At 39.3% G+C, this 24,703-nt stretch overlaps 1 protein-coding gene across 5 annotated transcripts in view; it reads left to right on the top strand.

Annotated features, from left to right (window-relative positions):
• Positions 1–24,703, top strand: part of HNF1B (HNF1 homeobox B) — an 89,942-nt gene that overhangs the window by 54,213 nt on the left and 11,026 nt on the right. For 2 of the 5 annotated variants that reach the window (XM_031967566.1, XM_031967565.1), the window contains exons 6-8: positions 1,664–1,796; positions 9,756–9,950; positions 13,349–13,476. In XM_031967566.1, coding sequence (XP_031823426.1) covers positions 1,664–1,796; positions 9,756–9,950; positions 13,349–13,476 — 456 coding nt within the window. Of the gene's footprint in view, positions 1–1,663; positions 1,797–5,150; positions 5,189–9,755; positions 9,951–13,348; positions 13,477–24,703 lie in introns of those variants that run through there. The other 3 variants (XM_003769978.4, XM_031967567.1, XM_031967568.1) reach the window with 3 other exon arrangements.

Below are 24,703 nucleotides of genomic sequence, written 5' to 3'. Positions count from 1 at the left end.
GGGCTGGTGCTCTAGTCACTGCATTACCTAGCTGCCCCAGTATTGTTTTTTTTCCTTGAAAAAAAAAGTATTTGAACTTTTCAACCCAATCCACAGGGCTATAGGAATACAAGAGAGAAAGAAAGAAAAAGGATGTGCTTTTTTGGCATTTTCACCATTGCCATGCCAATGAATAAAAATGAGTATGATTATATTGCTTTAGTGAAGTGGGAATGGAGAAAAATTTGAGGTCAAGGTAGCAAATTATGAGGAAATTAAAAGAAACATGAGGCTTGGGGGAGATGTCTATGGGTCAGTAATCTTAGGGTCAGAAGTGGGAATATGTGTTCAGAAGGGGAACATGTTTCTCCCTCACCCAATTCACTAAATTTAAAGAGCCAAACTTTAAGAAAGTCTAATAATTTTACTAGACATTACATTAGACTTACATTTGTAAGTTCTTGAAGCTGAAAATAAATTAGTGTCAGGTTTTCATGTTTGCCTTTGTATCTCCAATTCTAAATGCTTATTTGTGGTCCAGGCCTGTGATTTCACTGGGCTAGCTACTTCCTGGTGTGGAAAGACCATCTTCAGAAAAGAGGTACCTAGATGTATGGGAGTGAACTTAGATGATATACTAAATAAAACTCGGGACTTAGAGTTGAAAGAAACCTGAATTTGAATGCTCTGTCAAACACTTAATTGTATAATACACTGAGCAAGTCAATTAGAGTGTCTTGGACTCAGTTTTCTTACCTATAAAATGAGGATAATAATAGCACTTATTTTACTAGGCTGTTTTAAGATCAAAGAAAATATTTGTAAACACTTAACACAGTGTGTATCACATAGTAGGTGCTTAATAAATTCTTGTTCTCTTTTCCCTTTTAAAGAGATTAAATGACTGCCCATACAGTCATACAAATTTATTTATCATAAGTAGAATTACAACTTCGGGTGTAATTTCTAAGGCTAAGCCTCTCTCTATAAAGCATGCTGGTGTTTAATATATATTTATTGAATTTAATGGGGAAATAATTTTATGCTTTTAACGATAGCTATAAATCTCTTAAATTTTGGTGCTTTCCCCTCTGTATCCCCAGCCTAGGTAGACTTTTTTTTTTTTTTTAATAATGAAGATTAAAAAGAAATGGATTTTATTGCAAGTTAGGGGCAAAATCTTTAAGAAGTGGCAATGACTGCTAGTGACAGACTAGCTGGGTGCTGTAAATGCCCAGCAAGCTTGCCCTACTCTTTGCAACAGCCAGAGTTAGGAATTCCCCTTGGATACTCTATTAGGGGGCAGGGACTGTATTTTCATCCTCAGTGATTAAAAAATAGTAAACATGTAAATGATGCCTTTTCATTCATTCATTTGGCTGTCCTGTTTCTCCTCTTCTCCACTCTCAACCACAATATAATGATTTCCTTCATTTAATTATTTTTGTCATCCCACACCATTCTATTTCCTCAATATCACTCCTACAGAATTCTAAGGCTTGGGGTTAAGGTTTCCGTCAGAGCAGATATGAGATGCCAACCATTGCAGTGGGAACAAGAGCTCTTAGGCAAGATGACTCAATAAAATCGAAAGTGAAGGATACTGAGTTGAAGCATAAAGTTGAATTTTGTTTTGCATCCTCTTCTTCCTCCGGTCATGTTGTTCTCTTCTCTCTTTTGGCAGATCTCCGTCTCAGGAGGGGGCTTGCCCCCAGTCAGCACCCTGACGAACATCCACAGCCTTTCCCACCACAATCCCCAGCAATCTCAAAACCTCATCATGGCACCTCTCTCAGGAGTCATGGCCATTGCACAAAGTAAGCTACATTCTTAATTTTCAGGGTGCAGAGAGATGAGTGGGCACAGAATCACGAGTGACTAGCACATATCCATCTCCCACCACCCATCATTTGTTACTTATTCCCTGAGGTTGAAATGTTTTACCTTCTTAGCAACTTACCTCCTTAAACTGAGGAGACTTACCTCACTGAGACTTACCTTAGGAGACTTACCTTACTGAGGAGACTTTAAGGAGTCTTACCTCCTTAAACTGAGGAGACTAAGAAGTTACAATTAGCTTTCTTTAAGAAGGATGATAGGTTTAGAGTTGGAAAGGATCTTCAGGGGCATATGTAGTCCAATCCACTCTTTTACAGATGAAGAAACTGAGGTCTAGGGACTTTAGGTAATTTTGAATCAGAAATTTAGAACTGTAAGAGCCCCTGGGATAACCCCTGGGATAATTTAATATACTACAAATAATATTTCCCAATTTTTTATTGCTTACGATGTTATTAAAGAATATTTAGAGCAATCGTCTTAGACTATCGTCCCTGTGTGTTTGTGAACCACTAAATGGGAACTAATCTAAACACTTCATTTTACATATAAAGAAACTGAGGCCTTGCCCAAAATCAGACAGGTGAAATTTGAACCCAGATTTTCTGCTTCTACTCTTTACACTGCCAGGCAGTGCTAATGTTTGTCATCCATGTTGATGCATAGCATCAGATGAGATGAGGCCCAAATTAAAACAGAAATATGGTGTTGAGACCCAAGGGTTAATTTCTTTACTGTCCATGATAGAATACTGAAGGTGACAACAAAGGGAAATTGTAGCATATTCCTATCTGGAGAATTTTAAGGAGAAAACAGATGTCCTTAAAAAAAAAAAAAAAGAGCCAAAGGCTAGGATTCTTTCAAGTTCTATGATTCTAAGATTCAAGAGCAGGGTTTTCTTAACCTCTGTGGGGGTCCTGGATGTTTCTGACAATACATTCCATAGAAGCCCGTGGACTTCTTTTCAGAAACATGTTTTTAAATACATACAAATAGTAATAAAAACAAGTGTTTGTACAGCTTTTCAAACTTTGCAAAGCACTTTTTACATATTATCTCATTTGATCCTCCCCCAAATCCTGTGAGGTAGATGCTATTACAGTTTTCATTTTTGCAGATGAGGAAACAAAGGCAAATAGAGGTTCAAAGCCTGGTCCAGGCTTTACAATGTAAACCAAAAATAGTTAACAAAATAATTTTTTTGAAAGCTGGTGGACTTCACATTATGAATTCCTCATTTAGAATTTGACTTTTCTGCTATCTCAGAAGGAAGTGGTGAAATGTTGAAGTAGGTTAGATGTATCTGTGTCTCTCAGACATCTATAATACACATGAGTTTTCACGATCATGCTTTATGCATCTGTGCTTTTCCAAATGGAAATAGAGACCTTTAGAAAGATTTGCCAAGGAGACACAACAGAGACTATATCTCCTTTGGTGCAGCGGGAAAGGCTTTAGGCAGGGGGTCCATTATTCAATCTGTAAGCATTGACTACCTAATATGGTTGATGTCTTCATGGATAGCAATCTAGCCTCTGGGTCCATCTGAGTTCAGGTCCCTGCCTCTGACATGTATTTATAAACCAGGAGACCTTGGGCTTTAAGCAGCTAATTTGATATATTGGCATTGGTAGAGTATCCCCACTTTCATTCCCCATTCCAATGACATCAGAGATCCAGGTCTCATGTTATGGGTGATAGATGCCATTTGAGGGCCTGTATCTGTGATCCAGTCCCAAGTCTGATACTTAACAAGCTATGGGATCATAGTTGTTTCCAATTTCTTTTTTTTTTTTTGGGGGGGGGAGGGTTATGTATCAGTTTCCTCTTGTGAAGAATGAGAAACTTGGGGTAAATGATCTGAAAGGACTTTTTAACAATCTTCTCTTCCTTGAATCTTCTCTATCATCTCTGCAGGCATGAAATCATCTCACTTCACAATAACAGCCTTAAATTATGTCTAAATTCTATTGAAAAGTTGCAAAATCCTGCTTTAAGGATTTTCAGCTAATCACCCATCTATAATATTGTTCCTGGGAAACTGACAGTTTTCTCTATCATTTCTTTACTTAATACCATACTTTGTAGAATCAATTAGTGATGTTAAGTGGGGTCTGCCTGAACTTGCTGTCCTACCTTGCCCCCAGAATAATTTAGTTCTTGCTAGATGGTGTACTGAATAGAGTGGCCAGTCCTGGAATGGCCAGTCAGAAGGATTTGAGTTCAAATCTGACCTCAGACACTTACTATAACTATGAATCCAGACATCACTTAATCCTGTTTGTCTTAGATTCCTTATCTGTAAAATGAGCTAAAGGAGGAAATAGCAAACACTCCAGTATTTTTCCCAAGAAATTCCCAGATGGACTCAAGAAGAGTCCAACATGACTGAAAAACTATTCAGCAGTAACAGCACTAGTTACCTGCCCTTGCTCCACTCTGTCCTAGATTTTTAAAACTTTCCTTTTGTTTATTTATAGTTTATTTTTAGTTGTTGTTGTTGTTGTTGTTGTTGTTTTGATATCAATTAATAAGCAAATGCTTCTCCCACTTGTCTCCACCATTGGGGAAAAAAAAGAAAATAAAAACAAAGCTGTTGTAGCAAACATGCATACTCAAGCAAAACAAATTCCTGCATTGGTTCTGTCCAAAAATGATTCTACCTCTCTGTTAAAAGGGTTGAGGTGGGATGTAGAATGGCTCATTGCTGATCCCCTGGAGTCATGATTGGTCATTCCACTGATGAGAGGTCTTAAATTTACAAAAGCTGCTTTTCTTTATATGTGGTGACTATATAACTTGTTGTTCTGTTTCTACTCACTTTATTTGGCATTTGTTCATACAAGTCTTCCAAGGTTTTTCTAAATCTGTCCCTTTCCTTATTTCTTGCAGGATAATGATATGTAATACATTATATCCATATATCATGTCTCATACTTATAGACTAATTTTGTTAGCCATTCCCCAGATGAGCATCTACTTAGGCCTTCAGTTTTTTGTCACCACAAAAAGTCTGCTGTAAATATTTTTGTACATATGTGTACATTTTTATGCATATTAAAAATATTTGCATAACAACCTTGGCTTTAGCGCTAAGGCACCTCTATTCAGATATTGGTTCTGCTTCTTGCTATATAATTTAACTTTATTTGTTCTCTTTGGGTTATAGCCCTAGTAATGGCATCTATGACTTGATCAGAGGGCATGCTCAATTTAATGATGCTTTCGCTGCTCCTTCTTTTCTCTCCCCTCTTTCTAGGTAGCTTTATCTCTCTTCTTTGAGGAAATCTAATGTGTTTATTCCCTCCATTGTTTTTACATGTATGATACAGAGCTGAAATAAATGAGGGGAGAGGGAGAGAGAGGAATAAGTATTTATCGAGAGCCTACTATGTGACAGGTATTGTACTAAGCATTTTACAGATATTATCTCATTTGATCCTCACAATAACCCTGTTACTTATCCTCATGTTATATTTGACTCAATTGTGGCAAATAGGTTAAATGACTCTCCCAGGGTCTCATAACTTTAAAATGTCTCAGTTTAGATGTGGATTGAGATATTCTTCACTCCAGGACCAGTAACACCTACAGTATGAACTCAATTGCTCCTGAAATGGTCTATTCAAAAACATTTTGCCATCCCTTTTTCCTCAGCTGCTTGGAAGTCAATGCCTTTTTTTTTAATCAAAAGGAGATAATCAAGTGAAAATCACAGGGACCTTTAAGGAGCTCACCAGATGAAAGGCTGTAATCATGCAAGGCTTTCCCATGGGCCATCGCCTGAATCATGAAGTAGTTGGAGCCATATGGAGTGTTTGCATATGTCAACATTGGCATTTGAATGGGGGCTCCAGAGATTGAAGCCATCCTGCTGTTCTTTAGACTTCTCTAGATGATTTGTGGTTATAGATAAGCTATCCCAATTCTTTTTTCCCCCTTCTCTTCATTCAAGAACTGCTCAACACTGACTTGAGCCTGTTTTTCAACAATCTTGAAGTTACTTTTCCTTCCTGTTTTAGCCAGGGAGAATAGTATGAAGAACTGAAGAAGTTTGGATAAGGTTGCCAGAAACCATTTGCCATTGCTACTGAAATCCTCCCTCGTTAGATTTATTCTTGAATTTTCATCACTGAGATCTTGCTTCAGGATTGTAGGAGAGGAAGAAAGAAATGGTAACAATTTCTATGTACTCAGACTGAAACACGGAATGGTACTTAGAGGATTGAACTTTCAGAACTCAGCGAGATCACAGAATCATATGGCCCAATGGATAGAGTATTGGAAGTGGAGTCAAGAAAACCTGAGTTTAAATCTGGTTGAAGATACTTACTACCTATGTGATCCTGAATAAGTCACTTAATCTCTCCCTGTCTCTCTCTGTCTCTCTGTCTCTTAATCACACATTTTTCCTCATCTGTAAAATTAGGATAATAATAGTAATAGCATCTACCTTCCAGAGTTGTTGTGAAGTTCAAATGAGATAATATATATAAAGTACTTTGGAAACTTTCAAGGCTGTATAAAGGCTGGTGATTATTTTATGATCCTATGAGCATAAGTTTAGTGCAGGAAGGAATATTTACTTGGTATATAAGTAAACTGAGGGATTTTAAGTGATTGTTAGTGATAACATGGATAGTATACACAGAGATGGAATTTGAACTCAGGTCTTCCCGATTTTTCATTCTGTAAGTCACACTATTTCTCTGGAATCAGATTTCCCCTCTCTGCACTGTGTAATTATAGGTCACTTCAGTACTCCAGCCTCAATTTCCTCATCTGTGAAATGGGTACAATAATACCTATAGTCCTCACAAAGGGGTGAAAAGATCAAATTAGATGATTCAAAAACTTCCATGTACTTTTTTTTAGTATCAAACATGATTATCATGAAACTCTTTGTGTGGACAGGATCTCATTCCTTTCTCAGTCCCCTTATCAGATGCTTAGGACATTGGAAACTAAGAGAAACTGAATTACTTCCTTTCTCATAGTATGATGTCATAGAGAGCTGATGTTAGGCTAGGCAGCTCTGGGTTAGGGTTCTGTCTTTGCCATGCCACTGTATTGTGTGACCTTGGTCAAGTCACAATCTCCCAGTATTCTAGGAGGCTCTCTAAGACTGTAAGTTTCAGATAAGGGGTCAAGCTTCATTGATAGACTCTTTTCATTAGGGAGTTCTTTTGTTAATGAAATTATAAGTTTCCCATTTCACAGAAAGAGCTATCTCTGTGGTGAATTGGAAAGAAGATCTGGATTCAAATTCCACCTCTTACTACTTGCATGATTTAGTTATTTCACTTTTCTGTGATTCAGTTTCATCTGTAAAATGAAGGGGTTGAACTAGATGGTCTTGGAGGCCACTTGTAGATTCCAATATAAACACTAGATCAATGGGACTTCCCCAGAACTAAAAATCTTTGGCAAATAAGTGGGGAAAAGGAGAAAAAAGGTATCAGATGAAATGGTGAAGAGCTGGAGAGAGCCAGAGTTATTGGGGGTGTAGAAGACTGAGAAGCTTTGAGGAATATCAGAAAGCAGAGACCCTCTTGAGCACCCCACCCTCCACAAACCAAGAAGATCATTGCTGCTCTTGTAATTCTTCCAAAGGCTCCAGCCTTCCAGACAGCTGATAACAATATCAGCGAAAACTCCCAATGTGCAATTGTTGAGAGCTTTGCTTTATCTTGGATTGGATTGGGGGGGATGGGCAGGGAAAAAAGGTCTTCGACCCACTTAGAGTCTATGGCTCCTTACATGTGTCTGATGTACTTTGCCTATTTCACTTCACTTGGGATACCTGAGAAAAAACATCCCCCTTTTTTCTGCTTCTCCCTCTTTGGGGACCTTTTTTTTTTTTTTTTTAAATGAGGCAGTTATCAAGTCCTCCCTCATATTATATGTGCATATAGTATGATGGAAAAGATAATAGATTTGGAGTCAGACTGGTGTCATTTATACTTCTTGTTGTCAATGTGGTCAAATAATTTAGTAAGACTCTTATTTCCTTATCAAGAAAAAGAGGGGCAAGATGGTTTCTACATTTCCTTCAAGCTGTAAATCTGTGTTTCTCTGATCTATGACATAGTTGGTGGGTTAGGGAGTGAAGAGGAGGTTTCATCACCTCTCAGTTATTTATGGGAGGGAAAACCTTGCCCCAACCTCCAGATCAACTCCTCTCTTGTAACAAAGAAAACAATTAAGCAAATCCACTTGATATAGGGACCCCCTGTACCTGACAATGTGTAAACACTGCTTTAATATTCCTTTTCCTTTCTTCCTCACCCTGCTCATTTCTCACTTCCTCTCATTATGTGGTATTGTATTCTAAACCCCAACTATCCCTCCCAAGTCACACTTAGTAATTAGGCCTCTCTAGCTATTGCTTTTGGAGTTCAGTACACACTCTTGAGGGAGAATTTTGGGAAGGTCTGCAGAGGACTTGATCCTAAATTCAAAAGTAGAAAAGTGTCGTGATGTAATAGGATCCAGATACAGTAGCCAGGTCCTGGTACCGCCATCTTGATGTCAAGGGAACTGAGTGCACACACAGTGGTTGGGAAAACGATGATACCCACTACATCTACTTGTAAGGACAGACTCTAATGCTAGCTCCTTCTTATGTGACATCGGTCCTGCTCCCTAACTATAATCTTTCGATGCTTGACACTTAAATTCAGACCTATCTCTCTCAGTCCCATCCTGCTTCACTTTTTACTATAGATGGAAAATTGGTCAACGTTTTTAATACATCACACCAGCTAGGAATATTCAGATTGCTCCAGGTACAAGAGAATGACTTTGAGCTGAGCTTGGGCTCCTTCACGTTCCTGCCCTCTTCTGGTTGGACGCAAATTAGCACCTCTTAGGAGCTAAATGAACCCCGCTTTAGCACAGATACCACATTGTATCCTGAATTCACAGTCTGAATTGTAGTCTGATGGGGAGAATTAATTTTCTCTGTTTTTAAATTTTAAATTTAAATTTATTTTTCTCAATTTGAAAGCATTTATTTTCTCTCCTTCCCATCCAGAAAAAAACAAGCAAAAATAAAACTATAATATTTATTGCTTTAAAGATTATTAAACTGAGCAGATACTTTGACAGAGCAATATTACTTTCTATTAGGCTTAGATTAAAAAGATATTGAAAAAAGAGGGAAAAGACTAATGCACACAGATACTTATAGCAGTTCTTTTTGTGGTGACAAAGAACTGGAAGATCTCCATCATATACAGATGTCCATCAGTTGAAGAATGGTGAACAAATGATGGTATATAGATGTAATGGAATAGTGTTATGCCATAAGAAATGGGAAAGTCAAAAGGGAAGGTGTCAGAGACACCTGGCAAGACTTGTACTGGTTTTTTCTTGACACAAAAGATGATTCCTCTCCTCTCTTTTCTTTCCTCCTCTTCCTCTTCCTCCTCCTTTTTTCTGTGTCTTTCTTTGTTTTTCTCTCCTGCTCTTCTATTTCTCCCTCTCTTGTCTTCTCTTTTCCTCTCTTATCTTTTCTTCTGTCTCCCCTTCCTTCCTCCTCCTCCTCTTCCTTCTCTGTCTCTCTGTCTCTGTCCTTGTCTCCATGTCTCTCTGTGGGTCTCTGTGTCTCTCTCTGTCTCCCTCTCCTCTCTGTCTCTCTCTGTGTGGAAGTATCCCTTACATCTGTCTCCTCCTCCCCCTTCCCCTTCTCTTTATTTCTTTCTGTCTCTTTCTCTTTATGTGTTTCCTTCTCTCTTCCCTTCTTTTTGTTTGTGTCTCTTACCTCCCACTTCCCTTTTCTCCATCAGTGTCTCTCCCCAGCCCCCAGGCTCTTTTCTCCCAGCACAATTTTCCCAGAGGTACCTGCCAGCCCCAGGTGAGAGGGAGGGAGCAGCTGCTAAGCTGGGAGTCCCTGTGTCCAAAGGCTTCTCCACTGTCTTCTCTTGCTCCCACAGGCCTCAACACGTCCCAAGGCCAGAGTGTCCCTGTCATCAACAGTGTGGCGGGCAGCTTGGCCGCCCTGCAGCCCGCCCAGTTCCCCCCGCAGCTGCACAGCCCTCATCAGCAGTCGCTCCTACAGCAGCCCCCTGGAAACCCCATGGCCCAACAGCCTTTCATGGCGGCAGTAACTCAGCTCCAGAACTCCCACAGTAAGGAGCCGGCAAGGGGGGGGTGGGTGGACAAGACCTGACAAGGCTCCCCCTCTTTCTGTCCTCCTCCAAGTTTTGATCCCTCGATGTTCCAGTGCAGATTATGGTCACCTCCTTTCAGAGGGAGTAAATAGGATTTATTGAATTCAATTTGGGGCCACTGGGCAGAGCAGAGAGAGGCTTAGAAGGATTGAGTTTTAATGGAGAGGATACTAAATTTGTATTCAGGAAGACATGGGTTCAAACTTAACTTGAGATGCCATTCATTTTCTCTGTGCCTCAGTTTCCTTTTCTGTAAAATGAAAAGGTAATATTCAGTTTCTTGGGCTGGTACTTTCTTCTGGGCCTCATTTTTTTTTCATTCAGTTGAATTCCATTTTACTTTCACTTATTAAGCACCTACTATGTACCAGGCTCCCGATACTGTGTACTGGGAACAAAACAGACAAAAACAAAACAATCCCTGCCTTCGGTGAGTTTATATTCGGTGGAGGAAGTAGGGGAGAAAACTACACACATACACACACACACACACACACAAATACATATATTTATATAGGTGTATGTGCATCTATATATAATATATAAATACGAATATACATATATACACATGTATATATGTTACAATGTAAATATAAATATATACATATAGACAGACTTGTGTTTCTATGTATGTGTGTATGCACATGCACATCTATGTATATAAACATACAAAGTAATTACAGGAAGATGATGATATGAACCTGGGGAGGGGATCATATCAGTGTTTTTAACCTTTTTATGGTATCGTGACCCCCTTTAGTGGTTTTTAAAGGCATAAAATAAAATATAAAAGGAACCAATTTTATTGAAATATAGTTATCAGTATATTAAAAAAGCAAGCTCATGGACTCCAGATTAAGATCCCCTAGACTAGACAGTCTCTAAAGTGCTATCCAACTCTAACTTTTTTGAGTCCTTCCCCTTCTTGGATCCTTCCAAGAGGATGCAACCCCTCCTCGCCAAATACATCAATCAATAAACATGAATATAGCAGGTACCAAATGTGCCAGTCACACAAAGAATGTGCAAGTATAAAGAGTGAAGCAATCCTTACCCACAAGGAACTTTTATTCTAGTGGAGAAGCAATAAACCTATACATAACCATATGCAGAATCTTTTATAGTGGAGAGATATAAATAAAGACAAGGTCATTTGGGAGGGCAGACTCCAGCAGTTGCAGGAATAGGGAATGTTTATATAATGAGTTTAAACCACAGGATAATATAGGAGACCTCCAGCATCCTTTCTGACTCACTTCCTCTTCACCTTTGTATTTCTCCAGGCAACATAATGAATCTTGGGGGAAAAGATAGCAGGAGAAAGTCATACCCATGCTTCAGGGAGGAATTTCCCACTTCTTTCTCTCTAAATTGTCCCCAAAGGCAGGCCCAGTCTGGCCTCCCTCTTGTAACTGCCATCAAATGTCTTGTCAGGGGATTGTCCCCGGCCTCTGTCAGCGTCCCTAGAAAGATGCTCCAGGCCCAGTTCCAGACTCAACTCTCACTTAAGTGCAGGTAATAAGTCCCAGGAGAAGGCTGATTTCCTTGTTTAGATAAAACATCTCCAACAATAGACATAAACAGCTTTCCTCTGAGAAACTGGGAATCAGTCTCTGTGAAGGAACATGTTGTTGTTCAGTCATTTTTCAGTCATGTCTGACTCTTCATAATCCCATTTGAGGTTTTCTTGGCAGCGATCCCAGAGTGGTTTGTCATTTCTTTCTCTAGATCATTTTACAGGTGAGGAAACTGAGGCCAACAGGGTCAGGTGACTTGTTCAGGGTCACATAGTTAAGTGGAAGTTAGGAGTAGGAATTAGAGCCAGGAGTTTTCTGGGGTTTGAGGGAACAAAATCAAGTCAGTCTATGTCTCAATGGTTCCTGGTCCCTGTAGAATCTATACAGCAGGTTTGTGATTCCCATTTCAATTCCAATCACATTTTTATGACCTTTCAGCATCTGCCAGACCCTCAATCTGAACCCAAACTTTACTCACCAGAACTCTTCCTCCTGGCCCCTACTCTCATGGCCCTTCCCTTACTAAGTCCAAGACTCAGGCTGACCTCCCAAGTGACCCAGCCCAAGGCTGGTATTGCTTCCAATTGGGCTATCTCTAGAATGTCAAGGTCAAACATCCCTTATTGGATGAGATGAGCCAGCCATCCCATGAGGCCCTTTTAAAGTACAGACTAGCACAAACATTAAAAAGGAAAAAGGTTCCATGGATACCTTTCATAACTAACATTTCTGAAAGAAAAAAAATCTTTTCCTTATCTTTCCTTATTCAGTCAAGGGACTGATTTTTCCCTTGTAACAAAGAAAAGCAAATAAGCATATATACCTAATGCAGTGACCACATATGACAAAGGGACCACATCTGTCCCCTGCCATAAATAGGAAGTATGATTCTTTCTCTATTTTTTTTCCAAAATCTTTAGTGATTTTTCAGTTTCTCAGAGTTTAGCACATACATTTTAAAAATCAAATTTTTATTAATAATATTTTGTTTTTATGCCACCTTCATTTCTGAATCTATCCCTCACCTATCTATAGAGCAAAGGAAAGAGACACAGAGAGAAAGAAAGATAAAGAAACAGACAGACAGACAGACAGACAGAGACAGAGACAGAAACAGAGACAGGGATAAGGGCAGGGACAGGAACAATGAAAGCGAGAAGGAGGAAGGGAAGGACAAAGAAGGAAGAGAAGCAAAAGTAACATCATAGACAAGTTTGGCATTGTTTTTAATGTTCCATCCCTAGATGCTTTCACCTCTGCTATAGCCTACTAGCTACATGATCCAGAACAAGTCACTTAACCTTTTAGTTCCCAAAGGTAACTCTAACCCTATAAATGCAAAACAGGCTCTGACTTATTTTAGAAGAGGGATTTCTTTATCAGAATTTTCTATACCAATAAAAGAAAAAGTCTAGTAAAAAAAAAATCAATTCATCAGAATGAAAGCTTTTGGAAGGCAGGGGAAAATGATATTTGTTTTTGTTTTTGTCTTTGTACACACAAAAATGCCATAACGCCAGTATCTTGCACATAGTAGGTATTTAATATGTGCTTATCGAATTCAGCTGGCATTAGCCAAGGTTTCATAGGCCCCATGTTTTAGTTGATGCTTTCTATTCTAAACCCATTTAACCACTTGTCTTTTCCTTGATAATATGTAGAAAACTAGGAGAATGACACCATTCCCATAGTTTTAGGGATCTATTTTATAGGTACCACCCCCACCCAAGGCTAACTCAGCTAAGTGACACTGACAGTGTGGATCCTCTCTCCACAGGGTGACTACGATTTACCCATCACTGTACGCTTGCTGACTTTCTTCATCCTCTTTCTCTCCAGTGTACGCGCACAAGCAGGAACCCCCCCAGTATTCCCACACCTCCCGGTTTCCGTCTGCCATGGTGGTCACAGACACCAGTAGTATTAGTACACTCACCAACATGTCTTCCAGTAAACAGGTAATTCTGGTATGTCAGGGGCTGGTTGGGATTTGGGGAGTGTGTATATATAAGCTGCAAATGGGGAGGGATGACAAGACAGAGCAAGGGTATGCCAGATTATAGATATAAAGTGCTTTGCAAACCTGAAGAAGCTATGTAAATGGTAGCTATTATTATTACTTTGTTGTCAGGTATATTTTTCATCATAAGCTTAGTGCCTTGATACCAAGTTGCTATAAGAAAGAACACTGAACTTGGAATCTGATGAACTCTTAACCTCTAACTAGATTTGTGACCAGGTCATTTCAATCTTAGGAGTCTTCCCCCCCACCCCCCTGAGTTGTAAAATGGTGCTGATGATATTTTTATAACCTACTTCACTGGGCTGTTAAGAAGAAAAAGCTCTGCAAAGTTTGATATAGTATTAGGGGTTCACAGAAATTATAAGTGAATGAATGAATGAAAAAGCACTTATTAAGCATTTACTATATTCCAGATATTGTTATAAAAACCAGAGTCATATTGTAGAATCATAGATTTAGAGTTGGAAGGAAGCTTAGAGGTTATAGAATTCAACCCTTTCATTTTTCAGATGAGAAAACTGAGGCAGAGAAGTTAAGTGATTTGTCCAGGGCCCCACAGCTAGTAAAAGTTTGAGGCAGCATTTGAAATCTCTATTCAATATGCTTTGCTGCCTTCAGAGACAGAACACCACAATGAAGAACAAGCTGAAAGTATTGAGCTCTTCATAGGTGTCTCTACAACCCGAGTGGTGGTCTCTGTCACCCATCATAATGGAAGCTTTCTTAGAGGACTAGACAGTTGTCTAAACTTATTTTATAATCAAGGTACTAGACTCCTTAGGATTTTCATGCATATCTAGGCAGTTCTCTTTCTCTATAATTCTGTGGGTTCGCAGACCAGTTCTATTTCCACCTATGTGATTTTGGGCAAGTCATATAACTCTGGCCCTTAGTCTCCTCTTCTGTCACATGAAAGGGTTGAGAGTAATTTTCTTAATGAACCCTTCCTGCCCCATATCTGTGATTAATGGCTAAAGACTGCACACATCCCTTCTTTATAGAAGAATCCTTGAGGATTTCTCATAATCAGATCTCATCCAGTCAGATGCCCAATATAGAGTGGGCTAAATGCAGATGCTTTTGCATGGCCAAGGGGTTCAAGCAGAGGTTGGGCTCGTCTAGATTCAGAGTGACCTAGACCCTGGAATCTGAGTTACCCTGAGTGCTTGAGAGGGATGCCCCAATTTGAGTGGAGTGCCCAGGTTACAACTTGCGGTGAAGTTTGCTTTTCTGTCTTACTGACCTTTCCATGGGGTCACATAAAAATCATTTATGAGTGTGTTTTAATGAGAAAAAAAAATCAAGGTACAGATCTTTGGGATGTGGAGGGAGAGAGGAAATGATGCCATTAAAGCTCATGACTGATTGCTGGTTCCATGGTGGAGAAGATAGCAGTAATAGAAGGCAAAGATGGGAATAAAGGCAGATGGGACCAAAACTGTAGCAGCAAACTGTCAAATTTATTTGGGAAACTCAATGTTAGACAAAAGAGATATAGACCTATTTGGACAGAGACTGTGGTTCCAAAACAATCAATAGTATCTTTAGAGGAACTGGATCCATGTAGCGTGGGAACTGTTTGACCTTTATCGATTATGAGTTAAAAAGAAGGCAGCCTTGAACTTGTCAGCTTATGGTGACACTTAGCTAATGTGTTTATTTTTCTCCCCCATCTGAACTCTGGAAAGCATACCATATGATGTAATAGAATACAGGAGGTAACATGATAGAGAGAACAATGGCTCTGGAGTCTGAAGATTTGTATTCAAATTCTGCCTCTGTGGGATCTTAAGCAAGTTACTTGGCTTTACTGGGACTCAGTTTCCTTATCTGTAAAAAATTCAGTTTGGTCTATAAGGGTCTAGATCCATGATTCTGTGGAAGCAGAGGCCCTGGCTGTGGGTCCCTGTACCTGCCCTTTCTTAACCGTGTGACTTGGATAAATCACATTAAAAACATAACTTATTTATACAGTGCTTTAAGGTATACAAGGCTCTTTGTATGTTTAATTTTATATTATCCCCACCATGAGTTTATGAAGTGAGTCCTTCCTAGAGAATAAAAGTTGTATTTCATTTTTATCTTTGTATCTCCTATGCTTAGTATGGTACCTGTCATACAAAGGTATTTAATAAATGCACAATCAAACAGTCATTCACCAAACACTTTTTAAGCCTACGTTATATGCTAAGGAAGCATCAGGAGTGATACAAAGACAAAGACAAAACAATCCTGGTTTCAAAGAGCTTACCTTCTAAGCTATTTCCCTTTTATGGATGAGGAAATAGGTTGAATTGAAATTTCTTGTCCATGGTCACATAGCTGGGAAGTGTCAGAGGCAGGATTTGAATCTAAGCGTCTGCTGGCTACAAGGAAAGGCTCTTCCCCCCATACAAAGCTGCCTTATTTGACTTCTCTGGATCATATTTTTCTCATTTGTCAAATGATGAGATTGGGCAGAATCTCAAAAGTCTCCCTCCCCCACCCCCAACTCTTAAAGTCTCTAAGAGTCTATGAGAGATGCCAACTTTTTAAAGTCTGGTCTTAGAGTGGACCTACTATTGTGGTCAGAGCTATCATCATGCCCCACCCCTTCTATCTACACACACAGTCCCTGCCTCACTTCCTCCTCATCCTCATCCCCTACCTAGCTGAATTCTGAGAAACCTTAGAGAAGATGAAAGAGAAGTCACACCCTTACATGGGCACAGAGAGTACATTGTAAATCCCATGTGTCTGAGGAAGAGGGGTGTGTTTGTGTATGTGTGTACATGTGCATGAGTGTGTGTGTGTGTGTGTGTGTGTGTGAGAGAGAGAGAGAGAGAGAGAGAGAGAGAGAGAGAGAGAGAGATAGTATGTATAGGACGTGAGACTACTTTTCTCTCACCTTGTAGAAAGTGAAAGCATCCCTCCCAATCCCCCTGCCCTCGGTCTTCTGAGCAATCTCCCCCACTTTGTAATGTATGGGGAAAACATTTATCTCTGCTTACAAATCTCAATCCAAGGGGCAGCCAGGTGCAGCCACGCTCCTCGGGTATACCACTTCCTTTGAAAGGCCTTATCGGTTCATCTGCCAGTTGGTCAGCCCTACCCTGGTCTGTGATTAATTATTCTGTCTTCCCTGAGTTGACTTTGATGCTTGCTTGTTGAAACATGTCCTCCAAATCCAGGAAATGTTCTCTTAATGAAAATACTCTGAGATGCTCCCTGGGAGAGATGGTCATCAATCCCCATGATGACTTCTCCCTTTTGCTGGACTAGGTGACCAGCGAACCTTGAAAGGCTGAACTAGTCCAACAGCAATGCTCTAGTTTTCCCTTTTTGGATTTTGCAGGCTACCTCATGCCTTCAAATATCCTCAGATGCTTTCCCTTTAGGATTGCCTATTTTATTTTTTCATTCATTCATCTACTATCCATTCTATCTTTCTGCCTTCTATTTATTTTGGGGCAATTGGAAGTAAGTGACTTACTCAGGCTTATGTATCTAATAAACTTCTGAAGCCAAATTCTCAGGTTCTTCTGATTTTAGGGTCACCACTCCATCCAATGAGATGCCCTCAAAGTACCTACCAATATGATAATTAATGCTATCATCATTACCATTGTAGGTTTTAGGGTCAAGATCAGTAATGGATGTGAAATCCATAGAGTGTGCTGCCTTTGGGAAGTACCCCTCGAAGATTTTCAGGGGCTCCTTTTTTGCCTTTGAAGTAAACCACAGTATACCCAGCTTAGCATTTGAACTTCTCCATAATCTGGTTTCTACCTTCCTTTCAAGGTCTACTGAATATTATATACATCCTTTTACCCGCTTTCCACTGCAGTCTAATTCACTAGCTAGCTGTTTGCTGCACATGACTTCCATGCCTCGAACAAAACTCCTTTCTCTTCTCCTTAAAGTATCTCTAGCTTCCTCTGAAATATAGCCCAGGAACCACCTCCTAGATGAAGTCTTTCCTGACTCCCCCTTGTCTCAGTATTATCTCCATCTTGAAATGACTTTGTGTTATGATCATAAGTCCTAGACCTAGAGCTGGATGAAAACATAGGACTATCTGGTCCAATTCTTTCATTTGCAGATGAGGAAAGAGCCCTAGGGAAAAGAAGCGACTTGCCAAAAGTCACACGGTCAGTTTGTGTCAGAGGTGAAACTTGATCTCAATCTTTTCTGGCTCCAAAGCTAACTTATTTATGCTCTATGTATCATATTGCACAAATCCTTCAATGACAGAAACACCAGTAACAACAACAAAAGAGGCACTTATCTACAGCAATACTTGAAATTTCAAAAAGGTGATAACTTTTTGAAACTCTTTTCTTTATAAAATAACAGAAGACATTCCCATAGTACAGCTACAACCCTCTACATAGTCTTGAGAATTCAGCAAATATATCTTACTGAAGTCAAAGTGTCATTGTAGAATGAAGAGTTGTCCACAATCACCCTGGATTATAAAAATTTAAGAGCATTTTAAATAGATATTGTCATACCAGATACTTTTAGTCTCCAAGAAATGGGAAAAAAGGTGTCAGAATATAGAAGAAATTAAAATCATGTGGGAGCAGAATGAGGTCCACTGCTTCCATATCGTCCTCTATTGGAGTTATCTAAAAGATGTCTACCAAAGATGATTCAATCTCCAAAGCCATTTATTCCATTAAAAAGCCACCATTTTATCTATCTCTGCTGAAACACTTCAATGGATTGGTGACCTCATAAATTCCTCCAATATATATATTTCCTCCAGTAATATATATTGAAGTCTAGCCAGGCTGCCTCTTCTTGCCCTTCTTCTCTGAAAAGTTCACCATATGGGAAACATCCAATATGGTGAAGGAGATCCTCATTTTCTGACAACATTATGAGGATAGCAGTAAAGTACTTTGACCATTGACCCATCATCTTTTTCTCTTACTACATCACTTAGCCATCTTCTCTTCCTGTCCTGCAAATCATTGATGACATTGTTTACAACTGTTCTTTGGAATTGCCCAAGAGTTGTGTGTTGCAGTCTGCTCATACCCACCATGTGCCTTTCTATTGCCCTCTGTGTTGTTCAATTTTAGTTTTTAGGAGGTATACTGGTATTCCATGTTTTGTTGCTAAATAGCAATGATAACAACAAAATGTTTGTATTAAAAAAGATGCGTCTTGGATGTTATGGGAAGCTTCGGGGTCAGTAAAAGTACTTTATAATTTCCCAAAAGCTATTTAACCTATTCTTTTCCTTTTCATCTCTGGGCTGAACTCATTGTTCATCTATAACATTTGTCCCAGATATACATATTGCTGGAGAAGCTCTATTGGGTTTTCATTCAGATATATATGTTGAAATCTGGAATTCTTCATTTTTTCCGTGTATGGTCAGGTCAAATTCCTTTGAACAAATATAGGTCCAGGAAACTTTGCAATATCTTGGGGCTTGATATACTCAACACAATATCAACCACAATTTGGAACATGTGGGGGACCTCATCTACCCTTCTTGCCTTGGACCCTCCATCCCACCAAAGAAGACTTTTGGCAAAATGCATCTCCCTGTTTTATACTTTGCCTAATATTTATTATTAGAGTTTTATTAAACAAGATTAGAAGAAATTAAAACCATGTGAGAGCTAGATGAAGTGTTATTCCAGTTATTCCAAAGATGCTTTGTGAGTCTATGGAAGATGAGTTTACACCCCAGTATTCTTATCAAATTATAAAAAGACAGTCATTTCCCCCTACCTTTGCATCTACAAGGCATTAGCTATAAAAGAGACATAACTGGATAGTAACTTGCCCTTAAACGTTCTATCCATTCCCCAACAAAAAAGATGAGGAGATAAGTTATAGTTGTGATAATAAAAATTGAAACTTGCATAGAATTGAAAGAAGTAAAAACACTTTATATACATTATTTTTTGGAGAATAGAAAAGGAACAGTCTTTTCATTGCCATTGTCTTCTCTTCTGATCTAGAAGTCCTGCTGCCATCTTCTTTTATGGATAGGGGTAAGGATGGGACAGGCCAATGGGTGATAGAGCCAAGGGGAAAACATGGTTCTGTGTTCTGACCATCTAGAGTTGGAGAAAATATAACCAGTGAGAAAAAAATCCTCAAGAGAACAATCTATATACATAGCTCCATCTCAGTATTTCTTCTGATTGTGCACACCATGTGTAGTCTAGTCTTTCCTTAGTAGTCTCTGCTCTAAACAAGTTTTCTCAAGCCACTGGGAAGGGATAGAATGAAGAAACTGTCATGAAATAGCTAATTCCCCTGCCTTCCCTGGGACCTAGATTGTTAGACTCCGGTACTGGGGAGACTGAGATTGGTAGATTAAATATAGTGCTAAAGTTGATTGAGTAACTGCACTGTCCGGCACCACTTTGGGGAGACCCTAGAAGCAGAAGGCCATGAGGCTACCCAAGGAGGGGCAAACTGCCTCAGAAAATGGAGTAGGTCAAAATTCCTTTGCTGGTCTGCCCTAGAGTTTTGCCCTGCAAGTGGTTGGAATGTGTGTCTAGCATAGGCAAAAGAGGGAGACCCAAGGGATAGAAGGAAGAGAGAGAGGGAAGGAGGAAGAGAAAGGAGAAAAAAGGAATGAGAAAGGGAGGAAAAAAGAGGGAGCGAAGGAAGGGAGGAAGAGAAGGGGGGAAAGGAAAGGAAGGAAAAAGAAAGGGGAAGGGAAGAATATAAGGGAGAAAAAGAAAAAAAGGGAAGAAGTAAGGAAAAAAGAAAAGTAAAGAAAGGGAGAGGAGATATAGAGAAAGCAGACAAATAGGTAGATATAGGTCAGGTTGTCAAAGGGATTAAAAGCCAAACTATATTTTCTGTCTCCAAATGCAATGCTCTTTAATTTCCTAAAAAACCCTGGTTATCAATTCTGCCTTTTTACTGATATTTGTAACAACTATATTTCTTTTGAATAATATAATTAAATAGCACATAAAGATTTTGAAAATCATTTTCCTTTTTAATCATCCTATAAGCTAAACTTATTATGATTTCCCAGATGAGAAAATTGAGGTTCACATGACTTGTGCAAAGTCATATAACTTTTCAGTGTGGGAATGAAATCCAGGTGGTCTAGCCACTATGACACCTTCTCCCTTTTAGAGAGATTTCTCTGCAGACTGACTAGGAGGGATCATGATGGATTGGCTTAAAGTCTGAAAGAACTGGGTTCAAATTCTGATCTTGGATACTTTTGTTAATTTTTTGGATTCTGAGTGAGTTTCTTAACCTTTCTTGGCCTCACTTTGTTCATTTATAGAATGACGAGGCAGAGTGTTGGACTACATGGCAGCTGAGGTTCCTCCTTCTGTGACTCTGTGATCTAATCTCTGAAAGTGTCTGTGTAATAAATCACTTAATTTCTTCATCTCAGTTTCCTCATTTGTAAAATAAATTGATTGGACTAGATTTTCCACTAAGATCCTTCCGAACTCTAAATATATGATCCAAGATCTCTTTCTAAATATGAGACCTAAGGACTAATTAGGTATTAAACTCTGGCGACTCTGGAAGAGATATATGGGTGATGACAGTTGGTCTAAATAATATTTTTCTCTTAAAAGTTCTCAGTATAACAACTTCTATGCTTCTAAAGACACTGACTCATTGAACATTTACAGAATGCTTATAGTGTGCAAGACTTTGTTGCTGGTGACTAAGAGAGATACAGAAATAAGAAATAGTCTCTGCTCTCAAGGAATTTACAGTCTAATAGGGAAATTGCATGAAAATAGCTAGGATAACTGTGTTCCATTCTTTATGATCCTGGGTTAGAGATTCCTCCTTCCTGAACCTCAGGTTTCTTATATGTAAAGTGAGGCTAGGACAGGATGTCAACTCAACTTGAAAGTGAAGTTACTTATCTATACATAAAGATCCCTGTGGGTTGTACAGTGATTTTAAAATGAAACTATCTTTTAATATGTTTTTATTTATTTTGTTCAAAATTTCTTACTTACATTTTAATCTGCTTCACATTGACTTAATTTAAAATGTAATATTATCTATATGTTTTGTATTTTTATGTATTTTGTGAAATATTTCTTAACTATATTTTAATCTGATTCAGATCAAGAGTATTGTGGGCCATGTATAGCTTGTGGGCCATCTGCTTGAAATTCCCAGTCCATTAAACATATATAAATCAGATGATAATGTGGCCAGTTTGGGCTTAGACTAAAAAGGCTCTCTCAAAAACCAGCCTGGCATGTTCCCAGAGTGCCAGGTCATTTCACAGTTTATCAGGGGTCCAGCACACTTTTTCTCCTCCCAGACTCACTAGAGAGAACAAGGAATTTAGGTCATTCTGCAAGAGCTTGGGCCCAGACTCAGAAGGAGAGTTTTGGAGGAGAGGGATCTGTGACTAATTGCAGCTTCCTATTTCTAGATACCAGTGAGTTCCTGACTCCAGGGCACCTCCACCTTCACCCTTAACTCCTTCCTCTTCCAATATAATCCAGATCCATTTACCCAACTTGAGGGAAGAATTAGAATGGTTCGAGGGGGAGTACATAAGGGAAAGGGGATTGGATGACCCTTCTGAAGACTAAGAATAATTAAATACAACAGGCACTTCATTAATCCAACAGGGCAGTATGGTACAGTGGAAAGACAATTAGGTTCATTCAAGCCCTACCTTTGACACTTGGCCAATTTATTTCACCTCTCAGACGTCATTTTCCTCATCTGTATGATGATTCATTAGACCAGGAGACCTTCAAGGGTTCCTTCTTATTTTAAAACTGTGAATCTCTGATTTCCTGAGCCCCACCCCACCTACTGGCTCCAACCCAGACCCTGCATGAAGAAAATAGACATACTTCTAGGACTCTGTAAAGTTAGTTTTTAGGAGCTTTGAATGTGAATTGTATTGCTCATATAATAAACTCATAATAAAGTAGATTTAGAAAGAAGATTAAGGATCATCTGTCCCAAAGCCCTTGTTATATAGATGAGGAACTTGAAGGCTAAGAGACAAAGTGACATACCTGAGGTCACACATAGAAGGGACTCTTCTTATATGCTTCTTCATTATTCTTAGTCTTCAGAGAGCAGTTTGAATCTCTTTCTCTCTCTTTCCCTTCCCCTCCCTCTCCCTCTCTCTCTCTCTCTCTCTCTCTCTCTCTCTCTCTCTCTCTCTCTCTCTCTCTCTCTCTCTCTCTCTCTGTCTCTCTCTCTCTCTCTCTCTCACACACACACACACACACACACACACACACAGAGTTGTCCATGATTTACCATCCAAACAGTTTCCCACTTGAGTTCCTGGGAAACAGCCTCCTGTCAGATTGGAAATAGACCTCATTCAGCAAGCAGTGACCTGAGGCAACAAGTATGGGCAAGCCACAAATTGCCTCCTCCTCGCTCTGTTTTTGGATTCTTAACCAGCTGCTGCAGCTACTGCCTGCATTCACTTCACTTCCCAGTTTATGGGGAGGTCAAGAGAGTGTCTACACAGCAACAAGTCACTCATTAGGGATGATGAAAATAGACCTGGAAAGTCCACATCATAAATTCCTGGTATTTACAGATTGCTATTGTCACACATACACACACACACACACACACACACACACAAACAATATTAGGTCTTAGATTGAGGAGGGACCTTAGTAGTCATCAAGTCCAATCGTCTCATTTTATAGATGAAGAAACTGAGTGATTTGTAGTGTCACACAAGCAAATATCAGAGAAAGGATATGAATCCGTCTTCTCTGCCTCAAGAGCCAGGGCTATTTCTGCTGTATTCTCAACCCTCCCAGCTTCCATTTGGCTTCTCTACGTCTTTCTGAAAAGGAAGCCACATGGTTTTAAAATTCCATCTCCTCACCCTCTACAAAACATGTGACAGACGTCTAGAATTGGGAATTTTTTGGCTACTCTTTCCCCATATTGGTCTTTTTGCAGGGAGAGGAGGATTCCCCTTCTAGTCAGGCCTGAAATTTTCCTTCTGGAACCCACCAAGGACCTCTTGGGGTCAGACCTTCAATTTTCCTGGGAATACAGTGTATCGCTTATCAGATGTTTTTGTTTAGACTTGGAGGGGAGGCAAATAACTTCGGTTCCTTTGACAACATTTAGGGCCCTGCCGCCATTTTATTATGTCAGCAAACATTTGATAGCTGGGAGGCCCATCTCTAATGACAGGTCATAGAATCTTGCTGGCGTCTCCTTATCTACCCCTTGTGTTTGCTCTCCTATTGAAACCTGCAAGGTCACAAGCCATTTTCCTCCCCTACACCTAAAATCTGAAAATTGGAGAGGAAAAAAAATCCTGATAAACTCCTAGGGAAGAGTAGACTATTAAGGGGGATGGAGGAGGGAGGTCAGAAAGGGAAAATGGCATTCCAGAGGACTAGGACTAAGGCCTTAGGAATTTGAAAGGACTCGAACTCAACTTTTCTCACAATTGTGCATCCTAATTCACTTTCCTTCTTAGCAGAGGTAGATGATGATGCATGTGGATTATTATATAAATGTTACTGTCAGGCAGGATTGGTTTTTTGGTGGATTTGATGGAACTACTTTTATCTTTCCTTTTTCTTATTCTAGATATAAGGGGTGACTCACAAGAGTAGGAAAGGTGTATTTGAGAATGAGCATGATTAGCAGCTCAGTAGCATTGAGCCTGGAGACAGGGAAACTTGAATTCAAATCCAGCCTCAGACACTCATGAACTGTGGGATCTCTTTTTTTGCCTTCATTTCCTCATCTTTTAAAATGAGGGTAATAACAGCATCTATCATACAGAGTTGTTATGAGGATCAAATGAGATATTTGTAAAATGCTTAATATGATGCCTAGTATATAATAGGTGCCTAATAAATCCCCCACAAAAAAAGGAAAAAAAAAGATATCCATAAAAATAAGATTTTGTTTCAGAGAGGAAAATTAGGCAAGTGACTCACTTTCTCCTCTCCTTTAGAACTAAGGGGAGATGGAATTTGCCCTGTGAAGATTATTCCTTTCAGGAGGCTTCCATGAACTTAAAAAAATTTTTTTTTTAATTTTTATTTTTCCTGGTTATATGTAAAACAAATTTTGGGGGGTTATAAATGTATATTTATTTCTTACATTTTTCTATATGAATCATATTGGGAGAGAAAAATCAGAGCAAAAGGGAAGAACCACAAGGACAAAAAACCCAGAAGATAAAAAAAAGGTGAACA

Source organism: Sarcophilus harrisii, chromosome 4, assembly GCF_902635505.1.
Source record: "Sarcophilus harrisii chromosome 4, mSarHar1.11, whole genome shotgun sequence".
Lineage (NCBI taxonomy): Eukaryota > Metazoa > Chordata > Mammalia > Dasyuromorphia > Dasyuridae > Sarcophilus > Sarcophilus harrisii.
This window is presented reverse-complemented; position numbering and strand designations above follow the sequence as displayed.